Raw genomic sequence first — 13,391 nt, 5'->3', positions numbered from 1 at the left:
ATGAGAGGCAAGATTCTCGCGAACCAGCCCATCCGTGACTTAGAAGTGGATGGGTGGACGAGGGGCCGCCTGTTCTGGTCCTGGATGGCGGACCCCATATGCGCCGTGTACATGCGAAAGGCGCTCGGGGCCAAGGAGATCGGCGCCAATGCGCCTGATTTCACCGTGGAGGAACGGGAGGTCCTGGTGCAGCTCGAGGGGTTGATAACCGGAGTGCTGGCACTGTTTAGAAACGTGGTGGGGGACAGGGCGAACTCTGTCGTGGCCTCCATGCCCTGCTGCTTCAGCCACCGGCGCTACGCGGCCATGGATGGGTCCCAGGCCACGGTCAACGAACGCGGATATCCCGTCTGGTTCACCTTGGACGACATGGACTACTGCAACCTGATGTATTGGATCATCCTACCGAGCCTGGGGGCGAGGGTGTATCGCCGGCAACCCGTCGTCGAAAACGAAGCCCACGCGGTGCGCGACCCGCTGAGGTACAGGGACGGGGAGCCGAACCTCTCTCTCGAGCTGGGCATCGACGGCAACCTAGGATTGACCGTCGCCCGTCTGACCGGGGAATGCGTCTTCTCCAGGGTGGCGCCCGAGGCCTTCGCCGAAGACGCCAGCGAGCAGTTCGAGCCCACGGCCTCTCGCCACGTCTCCTGCACGGACCTGGGATTCCACAGGAACTCTGTGGTCACGTACATGTGGTCGATAAGACTCAGGAAGATCTCCGGCATCGGAAACGACCTGGCCAAAGCGCTCCTCGGCATGCACTACAGCACCCTGCTCACTCACGACGTGGTCAGGGATCACTACGACACCGTCTACTACTCCGGCTTGTCCTACCTGATGTTCAGGGGAGTGAGGTTCACGGGCTGCGGAGTGTCCCTGATGCAGCAAAAGTCGGCTCTGTACGCGCTGGGCACGCAGGTGCTGTGCAACCCGACGGCGAACAACACTCACCAGGTGTGCACCGTGAACCAGTACTGCGAGTCGGTGGTGATACCGGACACCCTGGAGTCGCCCGGGCTTTACATCCCCAACCTGTACATGAAAGACGTGCGAGGGGGAGACGTGCACCTGGAGGGGCGCGGAGGGCCGTACGACATGGTGATCGCGGACGCCTTCAACGGCTTCTGCCCGGAGTCCGACAGCGCTTGCGGCTACCGCAGGCCGTACATCTTCACCACCGGCCGGTCCCAGAGCCTGCAGGGACTCACGGGCGAGGTGCCCTTGGATCCGCTCATGCGCTCGGAGGCCTACACCTGCATGCCCACTCTGCTCAGGCCCTTCAGCTCGGCGCTCAGGTCGCGAGGCAGACGCAGAGGCGACGGCGGAGAGGACAGCAACCACAGCGTCTTCTGCGACGCCCTGCACGCGGCGGAGTTCGAAAAGAGCGTGCTGGATCACGTGGGGGACCTCTTCAAGGACACCACGGAGAGAGCGAATGGGAACAAGCGGGCCACGGACATCATGCAGCCCTCGCTCGGGGTGGCTTTCTGCGGTACTTACAGCATCGGGAAGACCTCGGACAGGAAGCTCATGAGCGCCTGCGCCGCGACGGGCGGCGAGCCCCTCGTCGACAGGCTCGCGCCCAGAATCAGCGGCACGGGCCTGTTCGCTTGCAACCCCATGCAGACCACCGCTCGGTTGATAGCTCCCATATTCAGCAGGATATTCGAGAGCCCCAACCATGGTCGCAGGCTGTTCTTGTGAGGGAGGAAACGGAACGTAAAACGGGCGAAGCGCGCGGGAGAAAGGAGAGAGAAGAGAAAGCAGGGAGGAAGGATGCCTCGGGTCAGGGGGCCCGGCTTAGCGCGCAAGGTGGCCCGCGGACTCTGGGCCTTTGCTGAATTGGTGCTTTTGTGCGGGGTCAATTTCTTCGTGACCCTGTACATGCACCCAGTTGACCGCGAGCGCGCCATCGCCTTGATTAGGAAGAGGGAGGAGGCCGAAGTGGACGCCGCCATCAACACAGTGGCCAGGTCCATCACGGGCCTGGACGCGAACATAGAAATGATCAAGGGGATCATCGGCTCCGAGTCATGTGACAGGGCCGTGACCGCCGAGTACGTGAACGAGCTGCGCTCAGCCGAGACTCAGAGGGACCAGCTCCGCTACATGCTCATGGCGCTCAGGGGCCGGATCGATGCTGTCAGGCTGGTGGGCGCGGTGGACACTCTGTCAGACAGCGTGGGGCTTCAACTCAACGCTTCGGCCAAGATAAACAGGACGGTGCTCGCCTTGAACGTCCACAGGGACCTCGACGACATGAGGGAACCGGTGTCTAAAATGACGGTGGAAGATGCCAGCGGGGCTTACGAAGACGGCCATCTTACTCAGAGGCACCCTCACTGGCTCGTGTGACCGCCCTTAAACTGGGTAGTCCCGCTACGGTTCTCTGATGGGGAACGCATATAAATTCCTACCGGAAGGTCTGGGTTGTTGGGGTTTCAGGGCTTTTCTTTTCTTTTCTTTCTTAGTGTACCTGCCCTTTGTATAAAGTGTGTCTCTTTTGCTGTGCTGCCTTTTTTGTTTTGTTTTCAAATGCAACAGTGTTTGACTGTCTGTGTGTGTTGATCTTGTAACAAATTCTGAATAAAATAATTTCTGAAAACACAACTGCTTGGCTTGTTTCCATATTCTGTTTGCCAAGAAATGTAGAGAGAAGATGTGAGACTACAGTAGGCGTACTTCAATCAACAGCAATATGATTTTATTCAAAGTACAAAAGGAAAATAAGTCTTACATTTCAAGAGGGTACAGTTCATGTGATTGGATTGCATGCTGAGGGTACAGTTCATGTGATTGGATTGCATGCTATGAAAAAGAAATGCACGAGGTAGAAAGACAACTACGCAAGCCTTCGCTGTTTCAATGGCAGTCACAAGGAATAACATCTGCTTGTCGAAAGAAACCTCTGAGATAACTGTGGTAAAGAAAACAAATTGTAAAAGAGTAAAAGCAAAACACTTCGATGACAATTCCTATGCAATCATGTTCCACACACCTGTTTTTTTCAAAAAAAAAATATAATATAAAAAAATGATGATGAAATAATGTGAACATTGTGAGCAAAAATGTTCATACGTAGACATTTTTGTCACCTTCGTAGCAAATGGGTCGGGTCAGCGTATTTCCAGTCTCCGAGTTACGGTGGCAGTCGCTGAACTCCTCTGCCACGTTCATGTAAAGCGTCTGGGATTGGCAGCAAGACAGCGGCCTGTAGTCGAACAGAGCGGCCGCAGCTGCGTTTTTAGCCGAAAACACATCTGCGTCCAAGGCGAAGGGTCGTACCCTTTTGTGTACGTAGCTGGGATCCGCTTTCTCCATTCCGCTTCGGGCGGCAAGCTCAGCGATGGCTTGAACGATGGTGGGTCCATCGAGCGGCTTGCAGTCCAAGACCACGTGGATGTCCCTTTCAACGCGCCCGCCGCCTTCCCTTGAGCGGTACTGCACGGTGAGCCACGTGCGCAGGAGGAAAATCATCCTCTTGAACTTGACCTCGGACACCGTCTCCCTCAAAGAACTGTCGATCAGTGGGAGGACTCTCATGCTCCCACCCTGGCACACTCTGGTGGTGCACCACGCTGCCAAGACGATCTGTTCCTTGAACACGAAACAGCACCAGTGAAAGTAATGCGTGCCCATGTCCACGTCGAACAGCCGCGGCAGGTGCACGTCGGGCCCGATGGCCGCCTGGGTGCTCTCGGGGCACCATTTCCCCACTAGCACGCGGTCCCAAAACCCCGGGATGTGAGGCATGCAAACGTATCTGTAGGCATCATACTCAGGCAAGAGCTTATTTTCCCAGTAGGTGAAAGACATGTCGTTTGCTGGATTCTTTATCAGGGTCTGGAACGCTGCGTAAAAAAAAAAAAGAGAGAGAGAAATCAGAGAGAGGAAAGTCAGACTCTTGAAGCTGTGCAAGGTCGAGGTGCTAGAGGGTGTGCCTCTTACCTCGCTGAAGTTCCTCGTCACTTGGCGACCCTTCGGCCAACATCCTTTCAACGCATTCCTCTTTTTCGATCCTCGTCATGAAGCGGTCGCTACCTTCTCGCTCCAGTTCCCAAGCTCCTACAGCCTCCATCTCCGGCATGTCAGCCAGCGCGTTTGCCGTGGCGTTCACCATTCCGTTCTCGGAGACGACCCAGTGCTTTCGGCAGCCTCCCTGCGCTCTGATGCACAGCGTGCACAGGACGCATCCGCAGAGGCACTGCACGGGTCGATTGAGTTGCAGGAGATACCCGCAGCACACCGGCGCACGGTTGAAAACCCGTCTGCATGATGGGCAAGTGATGAGATCTTCGAGCGTGGATAGGGAGACGCCGGGGATGCCGTCCCAAGGGCGCGGCCCCGCGCTGCCCTCTGCGCTCCAGCACGCAAGCTCCTCTTCTGCGGGCGTCCTGGGCTCGCGTCGGTTGGACTCCACGGAGAGACAGAGCCCTGGAGACTCACTCTGCAGCGCTGCGCCGGGCTCGTCTTTCGGCGGCTCGACGTCAGGCTGCGAGCTCGGGCGTCCGTCCCCTCCATGGTCGAGATCTTCGTCACCCGTCTCGGGTGGCGGAAGTAGAGAGCCTGGAAGCTCAATCGTCTCCGCGCAAGTCGAAGCGACCCGAGGAGGAACTTGGTAACCGTTTGGGGGTTCCGCCGCGCGCGGCTCGATGCAATCGGGGTACGTGATCAAGTTGATGTCGTCGTACGCTTTCGTGATGACGCTCTCGCACAGCATGGCGCTGGCTTCTTCCTCCAGCGTACCGTACTCCTCGTCCTCAGTCGAAGTCAAATAATATCTGGAGGGGTTTCTGTAACGCACCCACAGTGACACAAAAGACAACTTGTGAATATCACCTTCAAACCATGCCTCCCAGGATCGACGGGGATACCCACGGCTGGCCGCTGATGCTCCAGATGGCAGTGTGCAGCTCTTCGTCCATTCGCTTCGCGACCTCGACGCCTTCCTCGGACTCCGGGACGTCGATCTCCCCCGGGCGGAGCGAGCGTTCGCTCTCCGCGCCTCGGTCTTGCTCCGTGGCGTCCACTGGGCTAGGCGGAGGCGCCGGAGTGGGCTCGACGTGGTTTGCTTTCCGCAGGGCTTCGAGTCCAACGCAGATTGCGCCTCCCGGTACCGGCTGTCGCCCTCCATCCGCGAGGGCCTCGCGACACCCCGCGCTTTCAGCACCAGGACACAGAGGCTCGCCGCGAGCCTCTTCCGCCTCGTCTTCGGTTTCCTCCGGAGAGGCCGCCTCGTTTTCTACGCGCCCCCGACTCTTGTCGTCTTCGTCCGAGGAGGAGGCGCTGACATCAGATGGACTGCACGCGCGCTCTTTGGCCTCGTACTCGGCCGTGCGAATTTCGCCCTTCTCTTCTTCGCCCTCGCTGTACTCGCCTTCGCTGGAGCTGTCTTCCTTTGTCGAACAACACCCTAGTCTCCAGGGCCTGGTCGCGGTGTCTCGCTCCGTGCGACGGCCTCTCCGCGAGGACGACGATTGGGGGTTCGCGCGGTCAAAATTGCAACCGGCGTGAGGCACAGCCCAGCGAACTGCCTTTCGCCTGCCGTCGTGAGCTTCACCGACATCCACGCCAAAGTGCGACGGTTCTTCACCAGTGGGCCCCTCTGGCTCGGTCCTCCTTTTCACGAGCCGAATCTCGGATTTAGTCCTGCGAGGGCTGAGGCTCGGGTCCCGCTTGCGCTTGATCCTCTCGCTCCGGTGATATTTGCCGTCTCCTTTTCGCACGCAACCGCCCGCAGGGTTTGTCCTTCTGCGACGAGGTGCAAATTCAGGGTCGAGCTCCTTTCCAACCTGCCTCTTGAGTGTCGGGTAGAGGGGAGGCTCGCGGTCGAGACGGACGCATCCGAGGGCCCGCTCGCGTCCGCTTCCTCGGTAACGATCGCGGACTCCATCCCTCTGGTCGCGGCGGGAGATCTCGCCCTCGGCCCACTCGGGCGTCCAGTCGAAGCGCTTTCTTTCTCTCCTTCTCTTCTCCGTTTCTTGCCTTCTCCTTTGCTGCAGGTTGCGCAGGGGAGAAGGCGTAGTGTATCTGCGTTGGCCCCCGCCGATCCTTCTTTGTTCGGGCCTGGCCTTCCTCTGCATCTTTTCGTTCTCGTATCCAGCCGAAATCACCCTCATTGCACCGCGGGCTTCGTTAGAACAGAGAGCCGAGTTCCACCCAGATGCCGAGGGGCGAATCTCTAGTGTTCCTGTACGAACGAACGCTGGGGTGTGAGCTCAGTCCTCTGTGAGCAAACTTGGCAGCACTTATATAGCCCCTCCTCGACAGTCTCGAAATCTCTGCAACAGAAGAAACTCTCACCTTCCTCACTTTCATGCCAAAACAAAACTCATCACTATCAGTGAGTCTGACCTTCCCCCAGAGTGCAAGAACTCCGCTCGCAGCAAGACGTCTCTGGGTTGGACGAGATCCGTCAGAGTCAGGCCGATGTTTACAGCGTCTGACCGATGTGAACAGCGTCCGTCCGACAGCCACTCGCCTCCTCCGACCAGGCTTAAAAACGGCCGAGTGCAGTTCATAGAATACGACCGATGCTCGCAGTCACTGTCCTCCCTCCTCGACCTTCCCGCGAAGCTCAAAAAGTCAGACCGGCATCTCGCACGCCAAGCATCCACGGTGGCATCAATCCGCTGTTAATCGGAGCAGCCCAGACATTCGAAACACAAAAAGTTCTGGGCTCAGAAAAGAAAACTGGTAGGCTCAGGGGAAGGTAGATAATGTTTGGGAGCAATAGGAAAACAGGAGAGGCAGGGAGTAAGACATGAAGGTGGAGACTTGGGAGGAGCAGTGCTCAGGGGAAGGTGGAGAATGTTTGGGACCAATAGGAAAAAAGGAGAGGCAGGGAGTAAAAGATGAAGGTGGAGACTTGGGAGGAGCAGTGGAAGCCCATGCTCTATGAAGGTGGGGGGAGAAAAGAGAGCAGAGTGGTGTTGGTGACCATAAAATTACTTCTGATCAGCGCAACTGCTTGTGCACGCAGATGTTTTTTTTTGTTTTGTTTTTTTTGTTTTGTCAATTCACGCTTGCAGAAGCCAAGCTTACAAACCTCTCTCTTTCCCACTCCGGAGATCGGCAGGAATAAAGCACAGGGTGCACTGCCGTGAACGTGTGAACACATTTTTTGGTTTTTTTTTTGACAAAGAAAATGTGTAGTGTATTTTCCCAGAGATGAAGCGCAAGCTGTGTTCGGTGGCAAAACACTTCAAAGCAACGAGAGCATTTTTGAACGAGCTCCTTTATTTCGCACTCAAACGCACAGTGTCCATCTCAGAGCGCACCGAGCTTTTCAAACAGTTTCACGACAAGATACATCTGCTTCTATCCAAAGGATGGTGCACATGCAACACAGACAAAATGAAAAAAAAAATACACATTCGATCCAACTACGCAAACTACAGCATCTTAGTCCTCCTCAGCTTTGCGGATCTGGGGATCGCAGGCCCTGCTCCGCCTCCCCCTCCGCAGTACACCAAGTAGATGATCCCAGCAGAAAGCGCTCCGCACCAGGTCGTGAGAAGGCCCATCGAAATCCACAAAGCCGAGCTGCTGGCGAACCCCGATAGCCAGCCTCCCAAAGAGACTCTCCCTGCCACGATCTCGTTGTACTTTGCGTCAAAATCAGTCAGGTCTCTGGTGATGTTGTTCAGGTTTTGACGCACGGACAACAGGTTCGACGTCGTGTTCACGGCTCGCAGCAGCTCCATTTCAGGAGTCCCGGGCAGACTGTCTTTCAGCAGGTCCGCGAACGACACCGGCCCGTCCGATATGTGCGGCCTGGAGAAAGGCTTCAGCGGGGGGGATTCGATCTCGACCGTGACCGACCCCTCCATCCAAGTTACCTTCTTGTCGCGGTAGCAGATGTTTCTGTGGCACTCTCCGCACACGGTCTTGCATTCCGAGGGGTCCTCGACGCACCTCCTGTACCTTTCGTGAAGCTCGGGCCTCCTGCAGTACTTTCCGTGGCACTCGGAGGGCTCGTAGAACCGTCCGTCTATGAGCCAGACATCGTAGTCTGGCCAACAGGGAACGCCATCGGTGCTGATTTTGGGCATTGGTATGATCCCTCGGACCACGGCGCGCTCCACGGCGTTCGGCAACGAGTGCACGATGAACAGCTTTCGATTTCTGTACAGGGCCGCGCCCACGGTCGGGAACTCGGACAGACCCGGGTGATCGCGCATCACGGTCATGCCACTGGGGCAGCTCCCCGAGCGCTTGGAGGCGATTTGCCTCAGACAGTTTTCCACCCCCCTGGCCATGAACTTGGTGTGCATGGCAGCCTGCGTCATCTGATGGGTCACGCTTTGCATCTGAGCGTACCACATCTGGTAGCTGGCCATCACGGAGAACTTGACGTTGGTGTCTCGCAGGGCTGCCTCGGTGTTGCGCTTCATCGCGTCCCTGAGGAGTCTAAAGTTCTTGTTGGCGATCTCGGTGTTGCGCTTCATCTTCCTCTCCTGTTCGTCTATCCTCCCGTCTATCAGCGCCACGTTGGCGTCGAGCCGGTTGCTCACCTCCACCAGTTGCCCAGCGACATTCGTGAACGCGTTCTTCACGGAGTCCATCTGGACCTCCAAGCGATCCACTCTCTGAGACACGTGCAATGCCAGACCCAGGGCAGCGCCTCCGAGCAACGAGCCCAGGAACCTCTTGTGCCTCGTGCGGCGTCGCTCGGGCCCGTCGAGTGCCGGGAAGGGTGCATTGTCGGGCAGGGCGTACGCAGAGGCCTTGCGCTCCTGCGCGGCCAACTCCTCCAGACCCTCTCTCATCAGGTCTCCGGCCCTGCGGGCATCGTCTGTGATCTCGTGCGCTGAATCGCACAGCTTGCCGTAGTCTCTCCGGCAGCCGTCATCACCTCCGCAGACCGAGATCAGGCAGGGCTTGAGGGCGCTCACGTCGTAGTTCACGCAGCTCACGTTCAGGTTGATGTAGTCCAGGCCCGGGGTGAAGTTGGACACGAAGTGAATGGCTTCCGCCGGTTTCACGATCACCCCGCGATCGTGCTCCACCACCGGCCTGTCCAACGCGTAGCTGTCGTCCACGGAGACTAGATTCAGGCCCTGGCTGCTCTCTCCCGTGTTGTGCGCGGTGCACACCCTGCTCACGGGCGGAGCGTACTCGACGAACCTTTTCGCGTCCAGGATCCCCACAGTGTAGTGATTGGGATCGGTCGTGGGCACCATGGTGTTGATGTTTATCGCTACCTGCGGAGGCCTGCCCGACGACTCGACCCGCTTGTCCGGTTCCCCGGGGGTGCACGACTCCATGGCGTACAAGTTCCCCACGTAGATCCTGTCGTAGCTGGTCGAGTACATCTCCCTGTGGGGCTCCTTGAACACCCCGAGCGCTCCGTGGACGGCCACGAGGCCGGGGCACACCAGAGTGTGGCTCAGACCCACGTTGTACCGAGGATCCAGGGAGCTCTTGGAACCCGACGCCGGATCTTTGTACGCGCTCTCCGGGACGGTGATCACGATGTCGCCCAGCTCGTCGAGCTCGGGCAGTCTTTCGTTCGTAGAGGGCAGCGGCGGCGGCGTGCGGAGCTCGGCGGACCTCGCGAACCTGGAGGGCTTCGCGGCTCCGGCCTTCGCGGTGGATATGCCCGCCGCCATCTGCTGCCTCTTCCAGTCCCTCAGCCTGTGCACGGCCGAGGCGATTCCCAGTATCGCGGGCATGTCGGAACGCACGCCACGCTTGAAGTCAGAGTCCACGGGGGCAATCATGAACTGGTTCACGCCGAAGGCCACGGCCACGAGTTCGGGAAACCGCTTCAGGGTCTCGAAAGACGTCGAAGACACGGTCACGTTCACCATCACTCCCCTGGCCCAGACCGTGGTGCTGGAGCCCGAGCAGCACTTGGTGTTGAGGTCTTCTTCGCACCTGAGCGCTGTGTTGGTCTCCAGGTCCGCTAAAGGCAGACCGCCCTCCACCTCCCACCTGCCCGCGCCCTCAGGAGCGCTGAGCTTTAGTCCTCCGGTGAGGGATAAGGTGAAGACGATCTTGTTTGCTCGGACTCCTGTCCTGAGCAGAGTCATGAGGTAGGGGACGACGGCGTAGCGCTCGTCGTCGCCGCCGTCAGTCCTCTGTCCGCTCGGGCTCACCCACGCGTTCTGGCAGTGCCTGGGATCCTTCGCGTCCGCGCGGCCCCGCGGCGTCACGAACGCTTCGAACTCGGCCAGGTCCAAGAAGTCAGTGCTCGCCAGCAGCCCGCGAGAAGGAGGCAGTCCGAGGAACAACTTGCGGACGCCTCGTCTGTGCAGGGCGGACGCGGCAAGCTTCGCAACTCTGCCGAACTGACGCCTTTCCCAGTTCGACTTGGAGCAGTTCGTCAGCCCCCACCGGCTGGCGTCCAAGAGCAAAGCCGTGGACGAGACCGAGGTGCTGACCCTCGCCAGGGTTTCGGCCACGGACTCCAGGACCGCGGGGAACTCTTTTCGGTCCGGGGACACGGGGACCACGCACTCGTCAAACGGGACCTTTGCCACGACGTGGCCGGCTTGCGCCACCGTGGCGAACAGGGCCGCGTCTAGAGCTACGGCTAAGTAGCCTCCGGCCGAGGAGTACAGAGCGCGCTCCACCGAGATGACAGTTGCGTCACACATGGAGGGTGCGACAAAGTCTCTGATATCCTCGGGCGTCGGCGAGTAATCCGGGCCGCGGGCGGCCAAGTCGTCGACGCTGGAGATCTCACACATGGCCAACGGAGCGGAGGCCAGGCCGTCCCAGTTGGTCAGACCTGGCCTCGCGTGCTCCGAGCTGCTCACGCAGAACGTGTTGCCGTTGGATTCGAAACAGTTGTCTCCCAGCTGCTGGTGGCAGGCGCCCATCGCCTCTGCGTCCCCCAGGCCGACGTACACCAGCACGCAGGCGTAGGCCGAGTTGCGGATGGCCAGGACGTCGTCCGAGTCAGGCCACCGCCTGCTGGCCTCGGGCGCGCGCAGCGTTCTCTTCATGAGCTTGTAGGCCGCGCACTGAGCTCCCGGGTCGCATTCGGCCGACGAGTTCGCCCCGAAGTAATAGTCTCTGTTGCGAGGGCTGGCGTGCAGCATCGCCGATATCCTGTTCAGCGGCGCGTGCGGGACCACCCGCTCGGAGCACCCGAACCCCCCCGGGACCGGGACGCACGAGGACCTGTCGAGCTTCTTCACGTAGGCTCCCAGCATCACGCCTTCCGTCTGGTACCTGGTCAAGTCGGGAGAGCGTCCGCGCGTGTCTCTCCACAGGGCGCCGATACTTCCCGGGCAATAATGCGTGCACTGGTCCCGTTCACCCTCCTGAGAGCCGATCCTGCGCAAGGCGAAGCCTCCCTGGCTGGTGCCCATGCACCAGCCGGTGTGAGCGCCACATTTCGTCACGGAGATCCACGCGTAAGGAGCATACCCGTAAGGTTCGTAGTCCGCGGGCGCTTGGGTTCGGGCTCGGCAAAGAAGCCACACGGCAAGCGTGGCGACGAGCGCGAGCATGTCACCACCCTTCCGAGGCGGTCGATCGTTGACCGACTCGAGAAGGTGCGCGCTAATACTCGACGCCTCCCCCCCCCCCCCCCCGGGAGGAGTCTGGAAGCCCGGCCTCGCTCTTCACAGGAGAGGGTGAGCGGGGTCGCCGTTACCCTTGTCCGCATCTGTCTGCTTGCGCTTCATGAGCGACTGGCACGTGGCGGCCAAGCCTATGAACTGCTTCACCGCGTCGTTGTGAACCTTGGCCACGGCCTGGTCAGGGACCAGGAAAAGTCTACCCATGTGGGTGCGCACGCGGTTCATGACGCGAACGGACGCCTGGCTCGCCAGGGAGTACGAGCCCGAAATCAGGTCCAGGGTCATGCTGCGCAGCACCCCGGCGACGTTCTCGTCGTCTCTCGCGCAGTGGGCCAAGTGAAGGTTGATCTGCTTCCTTGTGAAAGCGTGATGGCACGACTTCAAGTACGGAGCCACCTCCTGCGGTTCGAGCACTCCGATGGAGTCGAGGGTGTTTTTGTCCAACCTCTCGCACAGGAGGCACTTGGAGCGCTCCTTTTCGTAACAGAGACTCCTGATCGAGGGGTGCTCCCCTCCGCTTATGTTCATGTGAAGCATGGGATACTGTTTTCTGAGAAACTGATCCGCTTCGCTGACGCTGCGCAACTCGCCCTCCGTCAAGTCAGAGGCCCCTGCCTCGGGAAACATCTGAAAGATGGCCTCGGAGGCCATGCTCGACAAGTAGCCCGGCGAGTCATGGGACGCTTCGTTCTCGGCGCTCGACGACGACGACGGCGGGCCGTCCGGGTACCGCCCGCGTCTGCCAGCGGCCTCGTGGCCTCGATTACTAACCGCGGAGGCCCTCCGTCCCCCGAGCGGCACCCTGGTCCTTTCCCCCTCGCCTTCCGCTCCGTGACGCGTCGACCGGCATGGACGGCCCGAGGCTTCACCGCGTGAAGACGGGCGGGGCCCGAGCTCAGAGTCCATCGTTCGCGAGCCGTGAGGAGCCCGGTGCTCCATCCAGAGGAGTCTGGGGGGTGATGGAGAGCGACAGGTCGACCGTGCGTGGGGCGCTCTTTTCTTCCACGAACCCGTGGTTCTGGGGTATCCCGGCGCACAGGCGATGCGTGTTCCGCACAAGCTCGGAGCGCTCGATAGCCGTGATAGACCGCGCGAGGTGTAAATGGTGCAAACCGTCCCGCGGGGAGGTGCCGCGTTTCGACCAGGACGAGTTCGAGCGGATCAGGACGAGGTCTTACTTGCGCGGGACGTTCGGCTTGTCGCCAGCCGAAGCCGGTCGTCTTTCGGAGCTGCTGGCGGAGCTTGCACTTTCGGCCGAGGGGAAGGGCGCCTGTCCGTTCGCGGGCACCCCGCCTTACTGCACCGTCGAGAACGTGGTTCACATCTCGGGGCCGGCGCTGGAGAGACTCATGGAGTTCGACGACGAGTTCGTCTGGGGAGACAATCTTATCTTCCACGCGGGAGCCCGTCCACGCTCGTGCCACACTTAGCCACTCGAAGCGTGAGCCCGCCTATATACGGCGGCGGGTTACGTCTCTCGATGAGATGGGCGCCTCGCGATCGGGGAGAGGAGAGATGCCGAGCGGGGACTGCCGAGGATCCCCCTACGTCCCCCGGACGGGACCACTGTTCTGCCTTAAGGGCCAGAGCGTGTACGTGAAGATGACCGAGGCGGACGAGAAGAGGGCCTTGCTGAGCGAGAGCGACATGACGCTGGTGGGCTACGCCGATAGCGGCGAGTGCGAGGGCGAGGAGCTGCGCTCTGACCCGTCCGTCTTCGTGCCGATCTTCTGCAGAGAGTGCTACGGGACAGAGACACGGGATTACGAGGAGGCTCTGCGGGACATTCTCGCTCGCGGGACAAACTCGTTCATCGTGGGCGTCTGCAGCGTGTATGGCGCGGCCCCCGAC

General features: G+C 59.8%; 2 protein-coding genes across 3 annotated transcripts in view; both read right to left on the bottom strand.

Annotated features, from left to right (window-relative positions):
- Nucleotides 1-13,391, bottom strand: part of si:dkey-91m11.5 (PH_BCR_vertebrate and RhoGAP_Bcr domain-containing protein) — a 223,228-nt gene that overhangs the window by 105,330 nt on the left and 104,507 nt on the right. The gene's annotated exons all lie outside the window — the stretch shown is intronic.
- On the bottom strand, nucleotides 2,686-5,277 carry LOC144994402 (uncharacterized). The gene is made up of 2 exons (XM_078952176.1): nucleotides 3,952-5,277; nucleotides 2,686-3,854 (listed from the first exon to the last, which is right to left on the bottom strand). The coding sequence occupies exons 1-2, from the start codon at nucleotides 5,135-5,137 to the stop codon at nucleotides 3,076-3,078; spliced, it is 1,965 nt and encodes a 654-aa protein (XP_078808302.1). The 5' UTR covers nucleotides 5,138-5,277; the 3' UTR covers nucleotides 2,686-3,075.

This window comes from Oryzias latipes, chromosome 9 (assembly GCF_053564925.1).
Source record: "Oryzias latipes strain Hd-rR chromosome 9, Olatipes_Hd-rR_3.1".
In the NCBI taxonomy this organism is placed as follows: Eukaryota; Metazoa; Chordata; class Actinopteri; order Beloniformes; family Adrianichthyidae; genus Oryzias; species Oryzias latipes.
This window is presented reverse-complemented; position numbering and strand designations above follow the sequence as displayed.